Source organism: Perissodus microlepis, chromosome 12 (genome assembly GCF_051167445.1).
Source record: "Perissodus microlepis isolate ML-2025 ecotype Zambia chromosome 12, ASM5116744v1, whole genome shotgun sequence".
NCBI classification, from domain to species: Eukaryota; Metazoa; Chordata; class Actinopteri; order Cichliformes; family Cichlidae; genus Perissodus; species Perissodus microlepis.
Window position 1 is genome coordinate 36,754,899 of NC_140472.1, and position 23,893 is coordinate 36,778,791.

General features: G+C 50.7%; 3 protein-coding genes across 6 annotated transcripts; 2 read left to right on the forward strand and 1 right to left on the reverse strand.

Moving 5' to 3' along the window:
* The first annotated feature begins 101 nt into the window (after positions 1 to 101).
* On the forward strand, positions 102 to 8,540 carry ak8 (adenylate kinase 8). 2 transcript variants are annotated; one of them, XM_084945578.1, is made up of 15 exons: positions 102 to 779; positions 998 to 1,091; positions 1,158 to 1,242; positions 2,045 to 2,094; positions 2,189 to 2,281; positions 2,478 to 2,546; positions 4,718 to 4,799; positions 4,883 to 4,954; positions 5,025 to 5,225; positions 6,697 to 6,819; positions 7,160 to 7,249; positions 7,549 to 7,690; positions 7,787 to 7,867; positions 8,084 to 8,213; positions 8,426 to 8,540. In XM_084945578.1, exons 2-15 carry the CDS (start codon positions 1,008 to 1,010, stop codon positions 8,513 to 8,515), a joined length of 1,392 nt encoding a protein of 463 aa, XP_084801704.1. In that variant the 5' UTR covers positions 102 to 779; positions 998 to 1,007; the 3' UTR covers positions 8,516 to 8,540. The 2 variants fall into 2 exon arrangements, with proteins under 2 accessions (XP_084801704.1, XP_084801703.1); XM_084945577.1 differs by having other exon boundaries at positions 102 to 719.
* Positions 8,437 to 19,475, forward strand: ddx31 (DEAD (Asp-Glu-Ala-Asp) box polypeptide 31). Of its 3 annotated transcripts, none has more exons than XM_084945572.1 (20): positions 8,437 to 8,551; positions 10,226 to 10,354; positions 10,955 to 11,085; positions 11,206 to 11,281; positions 11,375 to 11,418; positions 11,534 to 11,604; positions 11,972 to 12,081; positions 12,169 to 12,210; positions 13,124 to 13,188; positions 13,388 to 13,507; positions 13,597 to 13,703; positions 13,786 to 14,012; positions 14,118 to 14,270; positions 14,346 to 14,405; positions 15,462 to 15,512; positions 16,110 to 16,249; positions 16,328 to 16,412; positions 17,871 to 17,982; positions 18,064 to 18,310; positions 19,004 to 19,475. In XM_084945572.1, exons 2-20 carry the CDS (start codon positions 10,250 to 10,252, stop codon positions 19,098 to 19,100), a joined length of 2,043 nt encoding a protein of 680 aa, XP_084801698.1. In that variant the 5' UTR covers positions 8,437 to 8,551; positions 10,226 to 10,249; the 3' UTR covers positions 19,101 to 19,475. The 3 variants fall into 3 exon arrangements, with proteins under 3 accessions (XP_084801698.1, XP_084801697.1, XP_084801696.1); XM_084945571.1 differs by lacking the exon at positions 8,437 to 8,551 and adding an exon at positions 8,565 to 9,894; XM_084945570.1 differs by lacking the exon at positions 8,437 to 8,551 and adding an exon at positions 8,566 to 10,127.
* A 389-nt stretch (positions 19,476 to 19,864) lies between these two features.
* On the reverse strand, positions 19,865 to 23,436 carry barhl1a (BarH-like homeobox 1a). Its single transcript, XM_084945580.1, has 3 exons — positions 22,801 to 23,436; positions 20,875 to 21,076; positions 19,865 to 20,231 (listed from the first exon to the last, which is right to left on the reverse strand). Exons 1-3 carry the CDS (start codon positions 23,162 to 23,164, stop codon positions 20,030 to 20,032), a joined length of 768 nt encoding a protein of 255 aa, XP_084801706.1. The 5' UTR covers positions 23,165 to 23,436; the 3' UTR covers positions 19,865 to 20,029.
* Positions 23,437 to 23,893: the final 457 nt, after the last annotated feature.

The following is a 23,893-nucleotide window of genomic DNA, read 5'->3' on the forward strand; positions in this document are numbered from 1 at the left end:
TTGTGCGTTCTTTGTTAAAGTTGTCACACTTTTCAATGCTCTTTGTTTAAAAAGATTTGCCACACATTTAAGATATATTTGAAAACCAACATTATTTTAAGGGAATTTGTGAACTTTGTTTCTAAATGAATTCTCTTATTAATATTTGACACCATGAATATGACATTTATTACTAATTATATTTGTTATAATTAGATTATTACTAATCTTTGTTTTATATTAATTTTTATATGCAATTTGGGGGTGATTGTATTTTCCGGGTATTTTAATCTGAATATTTGACACTATAGGGAAAACTAACCTGACGTTTTCCTCACTGACGGATTTAAAGGCGCCATTTTTCTCCAGGTTCTGGCTCAGGTGTAAAAATGCGCCAAACGTGCCGAAATGAGACTTTTCTGACGTCAGTCGGGTCCTGGTCGATCGTCCTTAGTTAACCGTTCAAGAAACGTCCCCTCGTGAACTCTGCACCGTTTGCCCTGCACGCGCAGTGATGACGTCGTTCCCTAGCAACCGACCAACGCGTCGTAGCGACCGTCCCGAGAGCGAAGAGGCGGGAAGGGTTTTGGTGTTGTCGTTATTTTCGGTTTTAACGTCGTTTTTGTGCCAAAATTCGGATTTTACCGGATACGTCTGAGCGCGAGACGTTTGTTAATGTTTCCCGCGCTTCAGCAGCCAACAGAAAGTTCCTGGGGAAACGGTGAGAGGTGTTTGGACAGGTGAGAGGCCGGAAGTGGAGCTCTGAAAGCGGACGTCAACTTTTTAAAAGATAAAATCAGGTTGACTGTTAAAACATTCATGTTTTATTGTTGTCAGAAAATGTTTGAACAGTTGTGTGTTTAGTGTACGTTGTGTATTCAGCTGACAGCCCTTTATTTGTGGGCCCGTGTTGGCTCCCTAACCCTGAGTACAGGAGATGGTCGGTGTGCGGCGTTCAGGGCAGTCGGGACAGAATATCAGTGTTTGATCTGTGTGGTGGGCCTGGTGGTGCTTTCAGGGACTTCCTGATGGATGAGACGGTGAGGCCTCTGAGGATTCCTCCTCAGGCGTTCGTCTACGCTGACAAACACAACGTGGCCCAGCTGGTGCAGGTAAAGGTGCAGCTGCAGGTTTCCCACACGTGAAGCTGCTCTACATTCACTGTGTGTGTGTTTCAGAGCATGCTGTGCAGCCTGGTGATCAATCAGCCTGCTGATCCGATCTCCTACCTGATCGGGCTGCTGCAGAGGAGCAGCGATGATGGTGAGGACGCTGTCGTGTCCCTGATGGCTTTTATTTGTTAGCATCGCTTAAAGCATTCCTTTAGAATTGTCTTTAAATGCAGACCGGACAGAATATAAAGTCTTAAAATGGTCTCAGCCTTAATTCATCATTTTTATCACAGGAACACATACAGGACCTTTGCGATATCTGGAAACTCCAACGAAACGCTCGCACACCTGTAAAGCTTTGAGTCAGGAATTTATTCTGACGTTATTAAAAACGAGACGTAACTATGGGGCTCATCAGACACCACGTTTTACAAATGCTTTTATGCACATCTGAAATGTTTAGTGTCAGTCCTAAACCGTTGTTCAGTTAGGATTAGAGTTCAGCACCGGAAACAGTGGCAACGATGAAGACACAAACACACGAGGTTCTCTGACGTCAGCTACACAATAAGCAATAAAAAGCTTAAATAAGCACAAACTAACAAATACATCGGGCCAGGAGAAGGACCGAAACACAGCCGAGGCAGAAACATGCTGCCGCCCCTAGGGGGCGCTCTGACTCCAGCAACATCAGCACAGACGGACACCACTGCACTCACAAACCGCTAATGATAGGTCGTGGTTCTTTGTTCTGACGTCGCTCTCAACGCTCTTCTGAAATATTGATGTGGTCGTGTGTCCACAAGACTTTGAATGCAGCGTGTTGTGTTTAAGGACAGTAAGGTGTTTAATTTCTCCTATCGGTGGTGATCTTTGGCAAGCATCTGCAGCAGGAAACAGTCAGACTGCAGGTCATGTGACCAGCTTGTTTTCTGACGTCTGATCTGTGTCAGTCCCCAGGGTCATGGTGCTGGGACCTCCTGCTGTCGGCAAACACACCGTGGTGAGTTCATGTGAGCGTGGGAAACGTTCAGCTGACCTCCGCTTGCTCGTTTACGTTTCTTCTTCTTCTATGTTTTTTGGGGGGTTTTCTTCAGGCCAAAAAGCTGAGCACCGAGCTGAGAGCTGTTCACGTGACCGAAGGCAGTTTACTGCAGTACCGATCAGAGCTGAGCGTGCACGCCGAGCAGGTACACCTGCTTTTTCCTGATGTCTGTATCTGATCATGTGATTGTTGACTCTGAGCGGAGTGATGATGTCTGACCTCAGTGTTGTCACTTTGTGACCAAACCGCCCGACCCCTCCCTGGTCCTCCTGTCTAGAGCCCGTTTGTTCATTCTGTGCATCATCCTGATGCCCGTGTGACCTGTTGTTTTGTGTGTTTAGGAGCTTTCGGAGGGGGTGCTGGTTGGACTGGTTCAGCAGAGGCTGAAGGAGATGGACTGCTTCCACCGGGTGAGTCAGCCTCACAGTCCGGTTAGCTTAAAGCATCATTAAACATTCGTGCCGTGTTCGCACAGACCTGGGTCAAAGATCGTCGGTGCCACATGTCACAACCCGTTTGAAACGTCCCCCCCGTTAGAATGGTCCACCCTGTTAGAAACGTCCCCCGTTACCCGCCTCACTTGCGTCTGTGATTGATGATAATTAGCGCTCTGGTCTCCGTTGTGTCCTACTACGATTCCCAGCAGGCCGAGCAGCGTTCTCCCCGAGGACGGGCTGATCAAAGGGATGCTGCTGTCACATCATGTGTGTTATATTCACACGGGCCGCTCCTCGCCGACGCTCCTCGTTAGCATCACGTCCCGTTTGCGAGGGCTGCTTTCAGATCAGTTTTAGGCAATGAAAGACGGAGGAGCAGCTGTCACAACAACAGCGACACAAACTGAACGCCTTCAAGCGCCATCGTGCTCAAAATGCATCCAGACAAATAAAGACTCGCCTGCAAGCGAGATCGGCGGCACCTGTCCCAGGTTACCTGCGCTGCCGGGAGGTCTGAGAGGGCGGGGCTTTTTGCAGGAGGTCTGGAAGAATTCTGCCTTCTTTTGCACTACTGCAGCTTTGAGCAGGACCCAGTCGCAGCACAGGTTCAGGAGGGTGTCTGCGGTGTCCGCTGAGGTCTCTGCAGTCCCACAGGGGGGTTTCTAGTCTGCTTCTTTATTGTTGCTCAGTGTGAAGAAGTTCAACAATACGTCTCCGTGTCTCTACAAGATAAAGAAACAGAAACTGCCACAGACGTGGATCAGCTGCTGGACCCGTGTGATCAAACATGGCAGACAGGAAGTTTATTCCATGTTTAACGATCAGAGTACACTGCCTTGATTTTTCTACAAGGTCAGGAAAGAGAGCGGTGTTCGAGACTTTAGTCTGGTATAGTTTGAGTGAACATTTTATGTAATGAAGGGAAAGAACCATGTGTTGTGATTGGTCCAGGACATACCTGTCTGCCCTCGGCTACCCTCAGCCACCGCCACAGGTCGGCTGATCTTTATTACTCTGCTTTCACTTGGTTTCGACGGGTACGCCAATACTTAACTGCTCTGCTGCAACATTAGTGAGCAAAGCTTTAACAACATTTCGTGTCAAAACTTCAGAGAAGCAGAACAAACAGAAGCTGTTTACACCTCAGACTGTAAACGAAAGATGGACACGGCTCGTCACATCTCAGCTTCTCATGTGAGACTCACTCCTGCGAAGATCTCGCTGAGACAGCTCCACCCGTCACAGAGTGTGTGTGTGTGTGTGTGTGTGTGTGTGTGTGTGTGTGTGTGTGTGTGTGTGTGTGTCATTAGCAGCTTCTTTGATTTGCTAATAGCTGTTTTTGGCTGCAGGCTAAACTCGTCACACACACACACCAGGGACCGTCTGTGTGTGTGTTTGTGTGATGTTTCTGTCGGTGTGTGTGTTGAGGATGACTGACAGGTCCCGTCAGGACGCCGCCTGCTGCTGTCACATTAAATTGTGCAACTGTGCGTCCGGCAGGAGCGTGGATGTGCAGATGAAGATGAACCGTTAGTACGCACTTCCAAGAGCTTCCAACAGAACCGGGACAGAACAGAGAGCAGGCACCTGTCAGTCTAACAGGCCACACCCCTAACAGTGCACCCTTTAGCAGCCCCTCCCTGAGCCCAGTTCTGCTGGAGGTTTCTGCCTGTTACAAGGGAGTTTTTCCTTCCTGCTTGTTCATATGGAGGGGTCTGATTGGTGGGTTTCTCTGTGAAGCTCTGTGTCAATAAAGCTGAACTGAATCAGAGACACGTGCAGAAGCTCAGAGTTGGAGCTCTGACGGAGGCTTCTGAAGATACTCTTCAGACTGAACGCATCACCTGCTCATCAGCATGGGATCATGCTGACCTCTGAACCAGCACACACACACACACACAGCCTGACATCTGTGTGTGTGTGTGCAGGGCTTTATTCAGCCTGGCAGGCAGCACTGAGGAATTATAGCTCGCCTTTCAGCCTCAAATCACTTCATTGCTCTTAGTTTAATGAGCTCACTAATAAGGCAGCGATGGGCGGAGCCTCACATTCACACAGCTAAACACAACAAAGCAACGCCAAAAGCACAAACAGGACACCTGAACCTGACATTACCTACACTCTGTGTGTGTGTGTTACTGCAGGGCTGGGTGTTGGAGGGAATCCCTCAGACTCGCCTGCAGGCTCTGAGTCTGCAGCAGGGCGGAGTCATCCCCGAGCACGTTGGTAAGTAACAGGAAGTGAGATCACGCTTTGTGCCCTGCGCGGCTGCTTCCTGTGTGACATCACGCTGTGGTGTGTGTCATCAGTGATGCTCGAGGCGGCGGATGACGTGCTGATGGAGAGAAGTTGCGGACGGCTGGTCGACGCAATCACTGGGGGTGAGCCCACGCCCATAATCAAACATCAGTGAATATGTTCTTTCCTTGTGACATCACTTCCTGTCTGCAGACATCTACCATCGGACTTTCATCCTGCCAGATGATGACATTATCACTCAGCGTCTGGAGAAGGGGAGGAGTCTGACAGACCAACAGAGACTTGCTAAGCTGCACCGTTACTGCTGTGAGGTCACGGGTCTGAGATCAGCCTATCAGCACGTGCTCAAGGTCATCGACAGCAACCAACCACACGCTGACATCTACCAGCAAGGTACAGACCCACACACAGACTCTCACACACACACACACACACACACAGACTCACAGACACACACACACACAGACACAGACAGACTCTCTCACACACACACACACACACACAGACTCACAGACACACACACACACAGACACAGACAGACTCACAGACACACACAGACTCACAGACACACACACACACACACACACAGACACACACACACAGACTCACAGACACACACACACACACAGACAGACACACACAGACACAGACAGACTCACACACACAGACTCACAGACACAGACAGACTCACACACACAGACTCACAGACACAGACAGACTCACACACAGACACACACACACACAGACACACACAGACTCACACACACACACAGACTCACAGACACACACACACACACACACAGACACACACACACAGACACAGACAGACTCACACACACACACAGACTCACACACAGACACACACACACACACAGACACACACACACAGACTCACAGACACACACACACACACACACAGACACACACACACAGACTCACAGACACACACACACAGACTCACAGACACACACACACACACAGACACACACAGATTCACAGACACACACAGACTCACAGACACAGACTCACAGACACACACACACAGACTCACAGACACACACACACAGACTCACACACAGACACACACACACACACACACAGACACACACACACAGACACAGACAGACTCACACACACACACAGACTCACACACAGACACACACAGACGCTGATTGGTCAGTGAGGAGTGTTTGCATCATCAGTGTGAACGATGCTGGTTGTGTCCAGGTTCAGGCTCCTCCCTCTCAGACCTGCGGTGTGCCACAGTTTTGGTTCTGCTCCTCTTCAGCACGTTTTGAGCAGCTTTGCTGTGCAGATGATATTCAGGTGTTTTTTGCTCTAAGCCTCGAGACGTGTGTACAGATCCTGCAGAGGTGCTTGGACTCTATTAACAGTTGGATGACTGACAGTTTTTCTCCATCTTAATGAAGAAGAAGCTGGAGGCCCTGTTCGTGCCCCTGACAGAGTTGTACCTGACGGAGGCTCTTGGTCCCCTTGCTCCGTTTACTAAATCCTCTATCAGGAACTCTGAGGGGACCTGGACTCTATGATGATTGAACTACATCCTGCAGGTCCCAGAGGTCATGTGATCAGGGCCTGCTGGCTGGAGCCTCGGACACATCTAAACACTTGGCGCTTGGCTTTATGAACTTTATGAACGGTGCTGCAGGAATGAAACTGTTCTTTAATGATGCCTCAGTGAAACAGTCACAGGCAGGTTTACAGTAACAGAGCAGGCAGCTCCAGCATCTTGTCCTCAGGTGTGCTCTGTACACCTGAGCTCGTTCTTTCTGTGATCTACCTGCTGATTCAGGTAAAGCATTAACTGGTGTGTGTGTGTGTGTGTCTGTGTGTTTTCTCTTAGTGCTGGCTTTCGTCCGGACTCGTCAGCGCTCCAGAACTCCCAGAATCCTCCTGCTGGGACCACCGGGGTCTGGAAAGAGCCGTCAAGCCCAGCTGCTGTCAGAGAAGTACGGGATGGTGGACGGTACGCAGCCAGGATGGGGTCACAGTTGAGGGACACCAGCTCAGGCTCACTGTGCATCCAATAGGAAGCTCCGGGCGAGTAGCTGCTAAATACAAACCTGCCACAGTCTCTTTGTAACATGTAAAGATATGACAGAGACCTTAAAGGGTCAGAGGTCACACTGATGAAAAGCATGTCCTGTCAGGTCATATATAGGTCAGAGTGAAATCTGAGGTTTCGCTCAGGTGGAGGAAGTAATGAGAACGGCCAAAGGTCACATGACGAACACTGTTTTCACTTTTTACTGTGTGTATGTGTGTGTGTGTGTGTGTGTGTGTGTGTGTGTGTGTGTGTGTGTCAGTGAGCTGTGGTCGCTTGCTGAGGTCTGTAGCTGCAGCTGGTTCCAGTCGAGGAGCAGAGGTCCAGGCGTACCTGGATGACGGACGTCCAGGTGAGCACACACTCCCACCACCATGTCTGCCTGCGGCTGTGATGTTCTCTATCAAACCTTCCAGAAAGTGCCGCTCGTCTCGCGTCAGTCCACACAAGGTTTCCCACAAGTGTCTGGGACCATCCAGAGGTTTTTTGGATATGTTCATGGTGTGACTAATGTGCAAAAGAGAAATCAGGGAGGGGGCAGAGACAGTACGAGCTGACATAAGCCTCCGACCGTCGCCTGCCGAAGCGGGGCCGGCTGTGACCGTGTGCGCTAGCGTCCAGAGGGCGACACTAACCCTGCTGTGGCTGCAGTTCCAGACTCGCTGCTGCTGCAGGTCCTGGAGGAGCGGCTGAGCCGACCCGACTGCACCCACGGGGGCTGGATCCTGCACGGCTTCCCCTGCGACCTGCAGCAGGCCCGGAGCCTGCAGGAGAGCCACCAGCAGCCCAACAGGTACAGGCTCACTGTACTCACGGAGCCGTTCTCCAGAAAACTCCGAAATCCTTTTAACCTGCTCGCATTCTCGTCTCGTCCTCCTCGTACTGTCAGGGTTTTCTTCCTGGAGCTGACCGATGACGTTTGCCTGGAGAGACTCAGTCTGAGAGCCACAGACCCGGTCAGCGGTCAGAGGTCAGGAACTGTTAACGTTCTCCAGCCTTCAGATTTACCTGTGACGGGAAAATTCCCACTGCAGGGAGAACACGTCTGCATCAGCCTGTCAGCCCTGTGATGTAATACACACGCACGTGTAGGCACACACAGTGCTGATGGTGCAGTGGTGGTATTGACCGTGTGTGTGTGTGTGTGTGTGTGTGTGTGTGTGTGTGTGTGTGTGTGTGTGTGCAGCTTCCATCCTGTGACTCGGCCGGCTCCGAGCTCTGAGGTTCAGCACAGACTAAAGACCCGACCTGAGGACAGCATGGAGTCTGTGACACAGAGACTGAAACAGTACAGGCTCCACAGCGCCGCCCTGCAGGTACACACACACACACACAGGAGAGAGATGGAGGCAAAACATTAGGAACAACAACAAAGACTAAAAGGCCAAAAACAAAGCTGTGATTTAAATCCATGGATAATAAGATCAGAACAAGCAGAAAAGACGAGCTGTAACCCGCAGGTGCACACGCTCAGAGAGAGAAGTATGATTCACAGGTGAAAATCTAACTCTGTGTGTGTGTGTGTCAGTCTGTGTATCCTGAGGCCATTCACATCGATGCTGATCAGGACCCTCACTCTGTGTTTGAGGCCGTGGCGAGCAGGCTGACCTCTGAGTGACCTCTGACTCACCTGGACTCACCTGAACAAGCTGAGGTCACATGATTGTCTGTAAAAATAAAGCATGTGCTGCTCCTCCCTGTGTTTGTTATGCTTCTCTTCAGGCAGAGCTCCCACCTGACCCGCTCTCACTGACTCCGCCCACTCGCCCATGTGTTTTGTTTTCCAGTAAAAGTCTGAAGCACATTTTACTAAAATCACAGAAACAAATAAAGACGGAAGTTTCAGGGAAACCTGAGCACGACTGTGACACACACACACACACACACACACACACACTGAGCACCTGTGGGTGTCCGAGTCAGCTGATCTCACAGATCAACAACAGTTTCACTCAGCTGCACTGAGCATGCTCAGTACTACGAGCATCAGTACATTGTAGTACAAGTAATAGTTTGACTACTATGCAGTAGCATCAGTAGTGTATCAGTACTCTGATGGCGGTGTGTGTCGGCGGCCTCGGCGTGACTGACAGCCATTGACGTCTCTGTCAGCTCGCTGCCGTCTCCTCCCGTGTGAGAGCAGTAATCACAGTTTAGGACGCCTTCATGTTAAAATATCTCCGTTTACCTCTGAAGTCGAGATTGAAACCTCACTCAGACGCTCGCCGCCGTTTCAAAGCGGTGATTTGGGTAAATGACTATAATTAATCCTCCGCCGCGGCGGTTTGAGGCCCCGCGGGGCCGGGCGTGCCGTTTGATTGACAGCTCTATTTTTAAGCCTTCCTGCTGACAACAGGACGTGGAGCGGGAGGGAACGGGGACGTTTGATGGATGATGGACAGTTTGTCCTCATTTCCTCTTCCTCCTGCCATGAAGTCCTGAGCGCGGCGCCCGTCCCCACCTGACGGCACTGATTGTTTCTGAAAGTTTCTCCTTGAGAATCTGGACCAGGTTCTGGAGCTGAGCGGGGAAGTTATTAAACCATTCTGACGGCAGAGCCACGAGGATGCTGCGAGCGGTAGAGATGGAGGTGGTCCGCTGTGGCGGACCCTGAAGGAAAGAATAAAATCTCTGAGTAGTGTTGCTGGCGGAGGCCGGAGCTGCACTCCCTGCAGGCTCACCTGCAGTGTGAGGTGGAGGCTCAAACCACACCTGCTGCACCGCCCGCCCCTCCAGTGTTCTCACTGACAGCAGGGTGTTCCTCCCTCTGATTGACTCCCTGAAATAGTTTAAGGATATAAATGTTTGTAATAACATCCAAAGTATGTCAGTGTTTTTTACACGCAGGGAGTGTCCCTTATTACTAGTGTGTGTATCCGGAACGAGATGACGCTACTGCGCATGTCCACGCAATCAGCTGGTGAGCGGAGAAGGCGGGGTTTGTGACGTAGCAGGAAGCGTTAATCACGCGTGTCTGTGCGTGTGGAGAGTTTCACAGTGAGTGTTTATTTGTCTCGTTTTTCTCTTTTTAATTTATTTTTTCTTTTAATCTGAAAGGTCTTCGCAGACCGGAAGCTTCTGTTAGCGTCAGGTCAACGGTAGCAGCCGCGTGGGGCGACACGGACACGTGTGTGTGTGCGCGCTCTCGTGTCGAACTTTAAACACGCCGCTCTGTGGTGGGTTAAGCTCCTCGTGGGCCTAACTCACAGTTGTTTTACACCTGACTGAAGGTAAACTGCTGCGCAACCAATAAGAGAAGCTCTTCTTCAAACTGTTTGTGAATGGAGTTTGGTGTGAGACTGACTCACAGCTCTGTGTTTACCTGTAGTTTGTGGACACACGCACACCTCTGATGATGTCATCATCCGATGAACAGTTGTGTCGGAACAGCTCCAGCGACATGACGTCATCACCGCCATCCCGCAAACGGAAACGTCAGAAGGCTCAGCAGCCATGGGTGAGCTCTCTCTCTGTCGCTCTCGCAGTGCGTTCATTTGATGTTTCTGTGACTTTGAGGTGCCGCAGAAAGCAGAGAAGAGGAGGCTCAGCTCCTCGGAGGAGGAGCTCCTTCATACTGCAGGTGGCAGCAAAGGAGGAGCCTGCAGGTGCAGATCCAGGTTTCCTCTGTTAGCCGGCTCAGTAAATCCAAACCGCTGTCTCTGTTAAGCCCTTCTGCTTCAGCTTTCAGCCTGTTCGCTCTTCTTCTGTATGAAAAGCATCAGCAGAGCTCCGCCCACTGTTATCAGAGGAACAGCTGATTCGGTGGTTAGTGACTCGATTCATGTGGGAAACATTGTCTCACTGAGAGGCAGCAACACAATCAGAATGTGGATTTTAAACACAAACTCTGAACCAGGTGATGTGCTCAGAAGCCGTTACCATGGTGATCTAACAGGTAAAAAGGAAGCTGCCTTCATGTCATCATAGCTTGCTAACCTGCTAACCTCACTTCTTAGTTACAGCTTTTGCTCATGGCAACTGCAGAGAGCCACAGAATAAAGGCTGCAGTTCCCTTCATGACCACAGGGGTCACCATATGAACTGTCTTTTTTTTTAGGCTCCACCCAGTGACGGGCCAGACGGGACCCCAAAGAAGAAGAAGAAGGATGGAGCGAAGGAAACAGGACGTGGCGGCATCAAGACCTCCTCACTGTTCAAACATAACCCTGACATCCCAGACATCCACAGGTGCAGCTCCTCCTCCGATTGGCTCATTGAACCAGCTTCTCGGCTGGTTCTGATTGGCTCAGACTGCAGAACGTTCCGGAGTGATCAGTAATCAATAATTTGGATTCTTCTTTCCTTCAGACCAGCCATCGCTCAGCTGAAGGAGAAGATTTTTACCTCTGACTCGTTTTCAGACCTCGACCTGCACCCTCACTTGGTAAACACACACACACACACACTTTCGTCTGTCTCACGTTCAGCATCGCTGCTTCATTGTCAGCTGCTCTGTTTGGCTGTTTCTGTCTTCTAGGTGGCCACTCTGAACAAAGTTATGAATATTTCTACACTCACCAGGTTGGTTTTTACACACACAAACACCTGACTGTGACCTGATCAACGTATAAACTCTACAAAGGGACAATGTAATGTTGTTGTTTTGTTTTGTTTGTTTTTTAAAATACTTCCGCAGTGTACAGAAGCAGACTATCCCAGCTCTCCTGGCGGGACGCGATGCTGTGGTCCGCTCTCAGACAGGATCAGGTGAGTCACCTGTCGTACCTGATACAACCAGACTGCAGCAGGTCTCTGTGGGTCGATCAGTCACACTGAGGTGTTCTCAGGCGAGAGGGTCTCCTTCTGGGTGGACATAAAACACGTCACCTGACTCAGGGCTTGTTAATGTGTGTGTCTGCGGGCCTTTTGTGGGTGTTTATCGTACGTGCATATCGATGCAGCCCAGTTTAGTTCCTGAAGCGTCGTGTTGTTTTTGAAGGTCACATGTTCAAACATGAACGTACAGGATCAGAACTACTCTCTGTAACGAGGAAGAAGGTTTGTATTAGATTGCACTGTGAGGAAAGTCATTTAGCAACATGTCCTAATGAAAGCCACCCAAACGTGTCTGCAGGTAAAACTCTGTCCTACGCCGTCCCGCTGGTCCAGAGTCTTCAGTCGATTCAGCCGAAGGTCAGCAGGTCAGATGGTCCTCTGGCTCTCATCATCGTCCCCACCAGAGAGGTTCGGTCAGATTAGCACGTTTCACTGTAGTGTCGTCCATGACTTCCTGTTCACACGCTGAAGGTTGGCTCTTCTTCTGTTTGTCAGCTCGCCCAGCAGACCTTCCAGACCTTCCAGAAACTTCTGAAGGTAACACAGTATTCACAGCTGTTGTTTCATATTGTACTCTATGCTTAAAGTCCCCAAAGCAGATGGAGGCGCTCGTTCTAAACGAGGTGTTACCTCTGTCACATGGACACGCTCCGGTCCCACCACAGACACGACAAACCCACCAAACACAGTCAAACGTTAGAATGCGGCACAACGTCAGAGAACCCACCGAGGGAGCGGTGGCCATTACAAAGATTTCTATAAATATGTGGTTTGTGCATCGGGCTAAATTCCAGGTAGCGGCGCCGACAGCACGTCACACCAGCTGATTTTCCACATTCTGTTTCGAGTGTCGACCAAAGTAATGAAGGAAGTGTGCAGCGTAGCTTACCACCCTGCAACGGCCGACATGTGGACGAGCCAAACAAAGTGTGCTTAGCGCTGCAGTCGATGTTTGCACAGCGGTTGGTTTCCTGATGTCCACACGGGAGCAGGAATGACAGCCGGACGCCTCGGGAAGTGCTCGCGTCGCTGCGTGGGGTCAGCCAGTGAGTGTCACTGTGGGCCACGTTCATTTTGTAAGAATGAAATAGTGCTTAGGATGTGGTGATTATGGAAATCCTTCACTGCATTTACAGAAAATGCATCAGCGTAGTCGTGCAGAGAATATGGCAGCACAGATCCCAAAGCAGGGCTGGGTCCCAGTATAGACCCCTGAGGGGCGGCTGTCCCACCAACACAGCACAAAGTCCAAATATTCACCAGAATCACTGGCTCTGAAAATTCACTAATGACTTCACGGCCCCAGCTCTGCGTTTTTCAAAGGTGTGTGCTTGCTGTGGTTTGTAGCACCAACAACTTCCTGCTTCGCATGTGGATATAAAAATCAGCAGCTGACAGAGAAACGAGAGCTTTGCGTGAGCCGCTCTCAGGTGTGTCTCTCTCTTTGCAGCCGTTTACCTGGATCGTCCCAGGTGTCCTGATGGGAGGAGAGAAGAGGAAAGCGGAGAAGGCCAGGTGTGATCACAAAGCACGTTCGTTCGTCAGCTCTGGAAAAAGAGCAAAGCTGTGTGGCGCTCTCAGATGTGTGAGAGCACAGCAGAGCTCAGATCCAGGCTTTTAGAGATGTGACGCTTTCGGGGCTGCTGGAGTCTGTTCTCAGCTGCTCTGTGGCGTCTGAAGCGATGCTGTCGTAACAATATTATTCTGTCTTCAGGATCCGTAAAGGAATCAACATCCTGGTTTCGACTCCTGGACGTCTGGTGGACCATATCAAAAACACCCTGAGCATCGCCTTCAGCGCCGTCCGCTGGCTGGTCCTGGACGAGGCCGATCGGTAACTCTTAGGCGTAGTTGACTCCGATTCCCTTTGATCGACGCCCTCCTGCAGCGTGGACTTAATTTTATGTCCATGTGTGCGTTCAGGACGTTGGACCTCGGCTTTGAGAAGGACCTGACGGTCATATTAAACAGCCTGAACTCTGCGGGACCAGCCCGACAGAACGTGCTGCTCTCTGCGACGCTCACAAATGGCAAGTCCACCGCTGTGCTGCCCCTCCTGTAGTTCCTCTGTCGGCCCGTAGAGGGCAGTATAACAGCCTCTGTGTGTTTCAGGTGTGACGCGGTTAGCAGACGTGTGTTTAAACGACCCGGTCAGCATCCACGTGTCTGGCGCTCCCTGCTCTGACCTCACCACCACCTCCGCTGTAACATGTGACCCCGAAGCAGCCAGCCAATCAGAGAGCTTTGCTGTGCCTGAGGCTCTGAAGCAGTTTGTGGTGGTGGTTCCCAGTAAGGTCAGACTGGTCTGCCTGGCTGCTTTCATACTGGACAAATGCAAGGTGAACAGTCCGGAAGTGGTCATAACGATAACTACAAGGCACGCCGAATGTGCAGCTGAAGAGGGAAAGCTAAAATCTGATTGGTCCTCGATGTTTTCCTTTCAGTTTTCTCAGAACGACAAACTCATCGTCTTCATCTCGAGCTGCGAGGCCGTCGAGTTCCTTCACTCTCTCTTCACCGCTGTCCTCTCCAGGCCCTCAGCCAATCACAAACCTCCGCTGAGGTTCCTGCGTCTCCATGGCAACATGAAGCAGGAGGTAATGCTGCCGTTTTGCCACCGTTTCTGCTGCTGTCCGTCTCTGTGTTAAATGCGTGTTTGTTTTCCCCACCAGGACCGCACGGAGGCCTTCCAGCAGTTTTCGGCGTCACAGTCGGGAGTGCTGCTCTGTACGGTCGGTATCCTTTAACCTGCAGTGTGCGCTGTGACCACCAGGGGGCAGACTGTATTTTAAACGCAACACATGACTGTACATATATGTAATACATATGTAAGTCGTGTCCAAATTCATGGGCTGCATCCTCCTGAGGACCCGGCCTTCGCGGTCTACGTGGGCCGGGTCCTCAGAAGGTCGGGTAGGCCGAAAGTAAACGGCTGTGAAATGGGACGGTCCAGCCTTCAGATTAGTGTCACCGCTGTCTCGGTGGAGTTTAATAAACTCGGCCGTCTGCTCCTTGCTGTCTAAACTATAACAGGACACTGGAGGAAACTCTCGACCGTCTCACACTTCTGTTTAATCAGCTGTGTGAAAACCAAGGAGGAACCCACCCGATGGATAAATAAAGCTTTATCTAATCTAATAACTTTGATCTCAGCCAAACCGATTTACTCACGAACAAATAAAACACTGAAAAAAGCCAAACAATAACATTTTTAGGTTGTCTAAGTGACTTATATATTACGTTTAACCTGAGTAGCGAAAGACGGCGGTGATCTGAAAATGATGTGCCGGGAGTTGTGCCGTTCTCGGCGGCTTCAGTGACCCTCGAGCTCCCGGCGAGCTATCGAGCTGGTGGGTAACAGACGCCTCCGAAGACGTCGGAGCGCTTTTGCAAATATGCGATATCTTGATAAACCGAGTAGATATTTGATGTTTACACAGCTACTTTCTCGCCTGAAAATATGTTAAAAGTTTATTTTGTGACCCAAAAAGATTAATAAGAGTAATTTTAAAACTTAGTAGCGGCCGCCATTGTTGGAAACTGGAGTTTGGCTGGGCCGCGCTATGAATTCTGGGATATGGTGGGCCACGAAGGACACACCCAACCCATCCTTCAAATTCGGGGAAAAGGAGGACGCATTTGTCGGCTGCATTCGGAGGAGTCTACAAATTTGGACAGCCTTCGGCGCGTCGCTGTGACGTAATCGGTCTACAAATGCGGCCTCAGGAGGAAGCAGCCCATGAATTTGGACACGACCGTAAACTTCCTTTGTGTGCTCTTTGTTTCAGGACGTGGCAGCCAGGGGCTTGGACCTGCCCCAGGTCACCTGGATTATTCAGGTGACTTTATGTTATTGAATGAATCAGAAGGATGCAGCGAGTGATTTATTTTGTCTGAAAAGGCATGAGTGAGAGTCACGACTGTAAGAGTTATGGTTGGGTAGCAGGGGGTGTGATTCCAGATTACATGATGAGCCTTTATTAATAATTTGTGATGATGGGTTTGTGGATGTAGCCAATCTGGTGGCAGCTCTGCAGTGAGGTCATGTGTGGGGCGGATACCTGTCATTTGAATCATTTGTCAGCAGAAGAAGCCAAGTCATTGGCTTATATAAGCACTGCAGTTCCTGTAATGTCCACTAGGGGCTTTACGCAGAAATAATTTTGAAGTAATTGCTCAGAGGTGTCGCAAAGATGGCCGCCAAGTGTTTGCTCTGTAGAGCTTAGAGCGTAAAGCTGGTCAGCTCAGTAGAGACGGTGTCGTCTCCATAGAGACGAGCTGTCTGTCGAGAAGCTGCTTCTGCTGCTGAGCGGCGACACAGCGGAGGGGAGGAGGAAGCGTGCAGAATAAACGGGCTCAGATCGCAAGCACCTACATAATGTATCTAGCCAATCAGCGAGCAGGACATGACTGATAACCTTTTTGGTTTTTCCCAGTACACTCCTCCCACCGCAGCGGCCGAGTACGTTCACCGCGTCGGACGTACAGCTCGGATTGGAGCGCGAGGAAGCAGTCTCCTCTTCCTCACCCCCGCTGAGACCGCCTTCATCACTGAGCTGGCCAATCACAACATCAGGTTTGCTGACGTGCAGTGTCATGCTGGGTGGTACTTGTGCTGGTTTTAACCATGTGGGTGGGGCTTACTGTGTTTCAGCCTATCAGAGATGAAGCTGCAGGACATCCTGTCCAGTCTGATGTTCGATGATGTCTACAAGGGGCGGGGCAAGTACCATAGCAAGGTAGGTCACTTCCGAAAACTTCTGTCAGGTGGCTGCAGGTGAGGCTGGTGACCAGATGTGATTGGCTGAGACACTAAATGGTTTTTTTTTTTATTTCTGCCATTTTTTTATCTTGAGCAATTCAAGCTCCGCCTCCTAGTTAACTCTGGTAACTTGTAATAGCTGAATAGCACCAGCAGGCGGCGGCTCCTTTGACGTTTTTGAATGTAGGCTCCCATCATGGACTCTGAATGTGTTGCCATGGAGACCTGGCATTGTTGGGCCATGTAGACAGTGTGGAGGTCTCCATCAGCTCTGATGCTGTTAGCGCGCGCTGCAGGGCATGCTGAGTGACGCAGCGGCTACGATCTCCACCTGTGACCTGCTTCAGAAGCTGGTCCTCCATAACAACCAGTCCGAGCCGATACCAGCCCATTCCAGCCGGTATCGGCTCAGCGATTGGTGCCGCAGCTTTGTGAGGCGAGCGTGAGCAGGAGGTCACCGCTTGTGGTTAAAGAACAAGGTGTGTTTAGCGGTGAGCAGATCGTGCCCTGATGACGAGGAGGCGCCAGCCTGCTCGTTAGTCTCCAGACACAGGAAGCGTGTCGTTTCTGCCTGGAGCCCGCCTGCGGGGGCGGCCGGGCGATCCCCGTGTGTGTGTCGCTGTGTTTTTAATGAGGCTCTTGTAGTATTTTTAAAAAGCTTTAAGACTCTGAGAGAGTGTGACCCCGGCCCAGACCGCCTGCTGTGCGCCGCTTTAAAGTCGCTCCTGTCAGCCAGTCAAAAGCGCCGTGGCGACGGCGTGTGTGTGTGAAGCAGGTTCAGCCTCTGATGTTTCCGCTTCCATGACGCGTGACCTGCGACGACCTGATGCTTGTGTCGTCACGCTGTAGCTGTCAGAACAGATTTCAGCTCCTCTCTTTCCACGTCGACCTTTATTTAAACATCTGTTGAGCAGACATCAGGTGGTACGTGGGCGCGTCTCGCACGCTGCCGTGGGGACGATGTTCGTGCTGATGCGGGAGCAGAGCTGCTGAATCAAACACAGTCTAAAAATGCAGGAATTCTGGATTCTTCCCTGTCAGAGTAAACAGGAATAAATCAGTGTGGGACGTGAGCGCTCGCACGTTCGACCCGCAGGAGCTAAAAATAATCATTTGTTGTGTTTGCACAGCTCACACGTGCTCAGCAGCGCTGTGACGAGCGCGCCCTCTGTGCAGGTTTGCACCTTACAGTAGCCCCTCCCACGACCCCAGTCTGAAGTCCTCACCTTTAACACGGGTCAGAGCAATGAGTGACATCACAGACCACGCAGCCCAGCAGGGGGCGCTGCACCACACTGTTGCAGCGCCCCCTGCTGGTCACATGTGGTGCTTTATTAAACCGTTCCAGCGCTGAGGCGAGGGAGCTCGACACGCAGATTTCCGGAGCACGGCTGAGTCTGACGTGTTTGTTTTGTTTTTTTCTTCTTCCTGTCAGAGTTCGTCCAAAGCTCTGGAGCAGGAAGTCCGCGAGCGAGCGACCGTCCTTCAGACTGAGTTTGAGAACTTTGTCCACGCGGACGCTCGGTCGCTACAGGCTGCCAAGAAAGGTAACGACGCCGAGAACGTGACGAGAGTGAGGAGAACGTGCTGCTGTTTTATTGGCTGACCTGTCACTGTGATGTCAACAGCACTGCAGTCCTTCCTGCGAGCGTACACCACCTACCCTGCTCACCTCAAACACATCTTCCACATCCGCTCGCTCCACCTGGGCCACGCCGCCAAGAGCTTCGGCCTCAGAGACGCTCCACAGGGTCTGACTGCCGCCGCCGGTCCCGGGGCCTCCGGGAGCCACAGGAAGAACCAGAACCAGGCCCGGAAGCAGACCGGGAGTCCGGCCAAGAACCAGAACCAGAAGAAGCTGACTGGAAAGAAGAGGTGAGTGAGGAATGTGCAGCCGAGGGTTGTAACCTTTATTTAAACACACACAGTCGGGATGGACCCGCTGCACACCTGGACCAGCAGGTGTGACTGTTTGAAGTGATGCAGTCACCAGCTGAGCGCACGCTCACCTCCACCACTCCATCGCTGAAGCAAAAGTTTGCTCAACGGCTTCTAGACGAGCCTGTGAGAGAACACAGACACACGGCGTGTCAGGATGTCAAAGGGCGTATCAGCCCAGAAACTGTGAGGCCGTTTGTCAGCACACGGCCCGACGCGCTTCGTGTAAGCGAAGGAAGCACGAACGCTTTCAAACACAAAGATGGCGACAGTAAAAGCGCTCAGGCGAGGCCTCGACGCAGCACGATGTGTGTGTGCGCGTGCTCATTGGTCCTGCTGTGATGACTGCCACAAACACACACGCTTGTACATAATCACAGTGGGTCCCCTCAGTCACACATGGTGTTTACACTCCGTCCACTCAGGACTGTGTGTGTGTGTGTGTGTGTGTGTGTGTGTGTGTGTGTGTGCGCGCGCGCAGGTGTGTGTGACATATATAAAGACATTAAAGTGATTATTATAAAACTCTGGAATAAATGTTTGAGCGTCTGAAGCTGATTATAAAACGAATACTGTTCTTGTTGTCATGACGACGAGCTGATGGCGCCCTTCTTCCTCTCTGTGTCTCAGGTTTGGTCAGAGGGAGCTCCGGCTGATCCGCTCAGAGTTCTCCAGCGGGCTGGAGAATGGAGACGCCAAGAAGAAGAAGAAAAAGGAGGAGGAGTGATGAAGAAGAGTCTGATGTTGAGCAGCTGAGGCGATGCTCAATATATGAAAGATGTGATTGATGAAGACGTGTGAGCAAGCTCCTCCTCCTGCATTGGCTGCTGGCTGGTTGGCCGGTGCGCTCGTCGGTCTGTGACGAGACTTTTGAGTTTCAGACGGTCGCAGAATAACGACCATCGGACCGCTCCACCCTCACCACTTCACGCACGGTTCTGTCGCTCCGAGCTGCGAGTTTGAAACCCGAGTGCTGCTCGTGGACACGCCCCCGACTCCCCGCCCTGTTCCTGACTGTGCGCCTGTGTCATTTGTCCTTAGGGGCCACCGTACTGCGTCCCCAACATGAACCCGTGCTAATAAAAGCAGATGTTTGTGTGCAGATGTGTTCTTCCAGCTGTTTTCACTGTTGAAGCAAAGCAGACGAGATCCTCATGGCAACACTTCAGTTTTTAAGGGGGGGGGGCTCTATTGTATTGAGGTTTAAATTTTGATCTCGACCAAATATGGTTACTTCCTGGAACAAAGCCAGTTCAGCCTTAGAGGTGGGGCGAGGAGCTCAGAGGAGAGCCGCTCATAGGCCCAGCTGGGAGGAGGAGGATGGGGAGGTGGGTCCCAGTCGGAACCAGCAGAGTGCCGCCTGCTCACCAGACAGTTGCTGTAAACCACGCCTGGGAACCAATCAGAGCCATCGCTTTCACTTTGAATCAAAGGAAAACAACAATAAGAATCTTTATTTTCTTTATTGAAAATGTAAAAAACGAAGTCAGAGCTACAGAAACGCACAGAGAAGTTTGTGGCTCGACCACGGCTCTACACTCCTGCCTGGACTCGCTGTCCAGACGTGAACGTCACTGTTGTGTTTTCTTGCTTGAGCCCCGCCTCCTGAGCCCCGGCACCGCCACAGCAGTTTGTTCCTGAGGGAACCAGTCCTAGTCAGTGGGGAAGGGGCTGAGTGTGGGTGAGAATGTGGGGTAGCAGAGGCGGGGCTGGGTGGTGTTGGGGGGCGTGGCTTCGATACAGGTATAGGTTCATTGTGGGCGGGGCAGGAGGGTACAGGTAGTGCGTGGGCAGGAACATCCTGCCGGCCTCGGCCAGCAGCTCCAAGCCTGCGGCAGACTGACGCTTCCACTTGGTCCTGCCGGGAAAAATAAAGCACACGTTACTCACCGCAAACACACCTTACCCCAATCTGCTGTCACGTGACTGGACCTGAAACAATCAGCACGTGTCAGCACATGTGCAGTAAAATTCCCTCCATCCGGAGCACACGTGAGTCTACGATGGTCGTAAAGACTGCAGCAGACATGAGGCGACCCGATTGGATCAGAACCTGCAGACAGGAAGCAGATGTTCCTCCAGCTGTGTAACAGGCTTTAACGCCCAAAACACATCAGCGTCTGCTGAAACTTCTGTCTTCCTTCAAGACAGCTGTCATCTGATTGGCTGCCCCTCACTAACAGAACAGTGGGCAGGGTATCTGCCCCCCCTCTATGACATCACAAAGATTGGAGAGTAGAAAAAAACTATGACAAACTGAGTGTTTGGAGCAGACTGAGGCTGCTGAGCTTTTCGCTCACAGGGTCACCGCGGTGTTCGTCCTTGAGATGATCACAGTCTGCGCTCACATCGTGGTCATGTGATCAGGTTCAAATTTCATGTCAGTAAACTTTAAAGAGTTTTTTAATAAAGAAGAAAACAAAATAATGACCAACCACGAGTCCAGGACCGGGAAGACCGTTAATCTGCTTCATGTTGTGGTACCAGGTGTGTGTGTTTACCTGCGGTTCTGGTACCAGGTCTTGACCTGCGTGTCGCTGAGCTGCAGCGAAGCCGCCAGCTCCATGCGCTCCTGGACGCTCAGATATTTCTGTTTCTGGAAGCTTCTCTCGAGCCTCGCCAGCTGCTGGTCGCTGAACGCCGTCCGTGCCTTACGAGGTTTCTTGAGGCGTGACGTCACCGAGTCGGAGCCGCCGCTCTGCACTGAGGTAGGAATGACGTCACATTAGTCCTGTAAGCTGATTGGTCGGCGACAGAGAAAAACCAGGTACAGCTCATTCATGATAGTCATTTATTATGATTCAGCTTCTGTTTTAAAAGCCGAGGTTCTTGTTTTTGATCAGAGCAGCAGATGAAAGTGATCGATAAAAAAGCGAATATTGATTGACAGCATTTATCAGATTGTTCTTACCCGAGGAACGACCGCAGTCTGTGTCTGTGGTGTGAAACTGATCAAAGTATCAGACGTGAGGCTGCAGAGTGAGCCGACCCCGGCCTGCTGTTCGTTAAACGATTTCAATCATGGTTTTATCTCCGTCACAGCTGTCAGATTAAAAGTGTTTTGAATCATGTGATCACATGTGCTCGGTCTGCATTCGCGTGCCAAGTTTAATGAAACTGCCACGATATGATTTTGAGTTTTACAAAAAAAGAACTGAAATGAAGATAATATGGTCAGAGTATCATTTGTACTGAGGTAAGCATCTCTGCGAAATTTCATGTCACAGCTTTAATGATGAAACACGCTGATGACGGCCGTTAGTAATATTTAGTAGGTTTGAGCTGCTTCAACGTTTAAAGCTAAATATGAACAAATACAATGTTTTAAGTTAACTGACTTTAGTGGTGCTTTCATGTGACCCACACCCACGGGGGCTCTGCTGTGATTAGCAGCTGAACAAAAACCCTGAAAATACACAATAATAACACAAAACAACGAAGCCGCGTTTCAAACTGTGCAGCAAAGACAAAAATATGAACCATCCACAGGTCTGATGGCTGCGCCAGCGGCAGCTCACTGCGACTGAAGCCGGTTGAAAGTTTCAAGGTTCAGAAGCCGTGACGGAGATTCCTGCGTGATCAGCGTTTTTAATCGGTGCTGATGAAGCTGTGTTTCTCTGTATGGGTCACAAAAACAAACAACAACAACTCTGGTGACATTTCCTGAGTTTCATTATTATAAAATCTGACCAATAAGCTTCAATAACCTGGATTTAACTTTTATTTTGAAAAACTGCTCACGTCTGCTGTATCCTCTTTGATTAAACATCGTGCATGAGCTGTACACGTACCTGAGTACAAACACAGAGCAGGGATGTAAAGTAGTGCACAGCTGCTTTTTTAACTTCACGTGATTCCTCCAGGATCACCCGTGACTCAGTCACGGTTCAGTCACGGTTTCAACTGAGTGAAAGAAAGAAGAGCAGGTCCTCTAAAATAAAAGATCCAGAGTCAGCGGGCAGGAGGCTGCTTTGTGTTTTCACTGATGAATGAGACTCACAGATCATCATCAACACCCCGATCACCGATTAGAAGTTATGATAAAGACTCTTTAAGATTATGAATTTCATTTCTGTCTCAAAATGAGAAAAACACGTAACGCAGAAACTCAGAGGCTTTATTTTCGCTTTAAAACAATAATAAGTAAATGAACGCTCAGATTGATTTCTCTGAATTAAAACACAAAAGGTTTGTAATAATGAGACTGTTTCTCTGTTTCTCTGTTTCCAGGTTTCAGCCTTCACTGACTTTATTCATCTGGTTTTTATTTCTGTCCACGAGTGAAAAATATTTTTGGTTTCTCGGTCGTTGAAAGAAGAAAATAACCTTCTGATGTTTTTAATGAAAATAAAATCCGCGTGATTCTCATTTTTATTTTGATTGAAACTTTACTTTCTCCTTCTTTAAACTCTTTTCTCTGTTTTTACCTGTTTCGCTGTCTGAAGATGAGCTGCTGAGACTTTTATCCTGGAAATCTTCATCCTGTCCGGACCGGAATGGCTCGGCTTCCGGCCCGGGTTGTCCCGGTTCAGAGTAGACCTGTCCCGGGTGAGAGTCCGCTAAGATGTCCCGGATTAGGAAGGAGGAGCAGGCGGAGCGCAGCTGAAGCGGTGCGGGCAGCAGCGGAGGCTCCAGCCGGGGAGCAGGCTCCCTCCACGGGGATGAAGGCGCCGAGCAGCCGCTGCTGTTCCCCGGGCTGAGCTCCGGAGGGTCTGCCCGGGGCAGGAGCGCCCCGAGCGAGAGCAGAGAGTCGATCCGGAACCCGGAGCAGCCGGAGGCGGACACCTCCATCTCCGCCCGGACTCAGGTGAGTCTGACCAAGCAGGTGTGGAGCCACAGCAGCCGGAAACGCGTTAGTTTGACTCTGACGTCATTTTCATGTAAAAAGACAAAAACAAAAAAAAAACAGGTTTAAAATAAAGCTATCGGAGTAATCAGAGTATTGATCCGAGGGAAACTGATCAGCAGCTGATCTCAGCGCCAAGACAGTTACACTCTTCCTCCTCCCCCTTCTGTCCTCCTCCTCCACCTCCTCCTGTCCTCCTCTTCCTCCTCCCTCTTCTGCCCTCCTCTTCCTCCTCCTCCACCTCCTCCTGTCCTCCTCCCCCTTCTGTCCTCCTCCTCTTCCTCCTCCTGTCCTCCTCCCCCTTCTGTCCTCCTCTTCCTCCTCCCTCTTCTACCCTCCTCTTCTACCTCCACCTCTTCCTGTCCTCTTCCTCCTCCACCTCTTCCTGTCCTCCTCCCCCTTCTGTCCTCTTCCTCCTCCTCCACCTCCTCCTGTCCTCCTCTTCCCTCTTCTGCCCTCCTCTTCCTCCTCCACCTCTTCCTGTCCTCCTCCCCCTTCTGTCCTCCTCCTCTTCCTCCTCCTCCACCTCCTCCTGTCCTCCTCTTCCCTCTTCTGCCCTCCTCTTCCTCCTCCACCTCTTCCTGTCCTCCTCCCAACAGCAGCTTGGTGCTAAACTTTCCCTCTTGGTCAGATGTGAGCTCGGCCCTGATTGGACACATTCAGACGTCTGTAAA

What these genes read in the sequence shown, in the direction of transcription:
- ak8 (XM_084945577.1), top strand. Translation starts at nt 655, where the DNA reads ATGTTTCCCGCGCTTCAGCAGCCAACAGAAAGTTCCTGGGGAAACGGT. An exon ending in AGTCATCCCCGAGCACGTTG is followed by an intron (nt 4,800 to 4,882) that starts GTAAGTAACAGG and finishes GTGTGTCATCAG; the next exon opens with TGATGCTCGAGGCGGCGGAT. An exon ending in GAAGTACGGGATGGTGGACG is followed by an intron (nt 6,820 to 7,159) that starts GTACGCAGCCAG and finishes TGTGTGTGTCAG; the next exon opens with TGAGCTGTGGTCGCTTGCTG.
- ddx31 (XM_084945572.1), top strand. Translation starts at nt 10,250, where the DNA reads ATGATGTCATCATCCGATGAACAGTTGTGTCGGAACAGCTCCAGCGAC. An exon ending in AATATTTCTACACTCACCAG is followed by an intron (nt 11,419 to 11,533) that starts GTTGGTTTTTAC and finishes ATACTTCCGCAG; the next exon opens with TGTACAGAAGCAGACTATCC. An exon ending in GGGGCAAGTACCATAGCAAG is followed by an intron (nt 16,413 to 17,870) that starts GTAGGTCACTTC and finishes TCTTCCTGTCAG; the next exon opens with AGTTCGTCCAAAGCTCTGGA.
- barhl1a (XM_084945580.1), bottom strand. Translation starts at nt 23,164, where the DNA reads ATGGAGGTGTCCGCCTCCGGCTGCTCCGGGTTCCGGATCGACTCTCTG. An exon ending in ATCTTCAGACAGCGAAACAG is followed by an intron (nt 21,077 to 22,800) that starts GTAAAAACAGAG and finishes TTCCTACCTCAG; the next exon opens with TGCAGAGCGGCGGCTCCGAC. An exon ending in ACCTGGTACCAGAACCGCAG is followed by an intron (nt 20,232 to 20,874) that starts GTAAACACACAC and finishes TTTTCCCGGCAG; the next exon opens with GACCAAGTGGAAGCGTCAGT.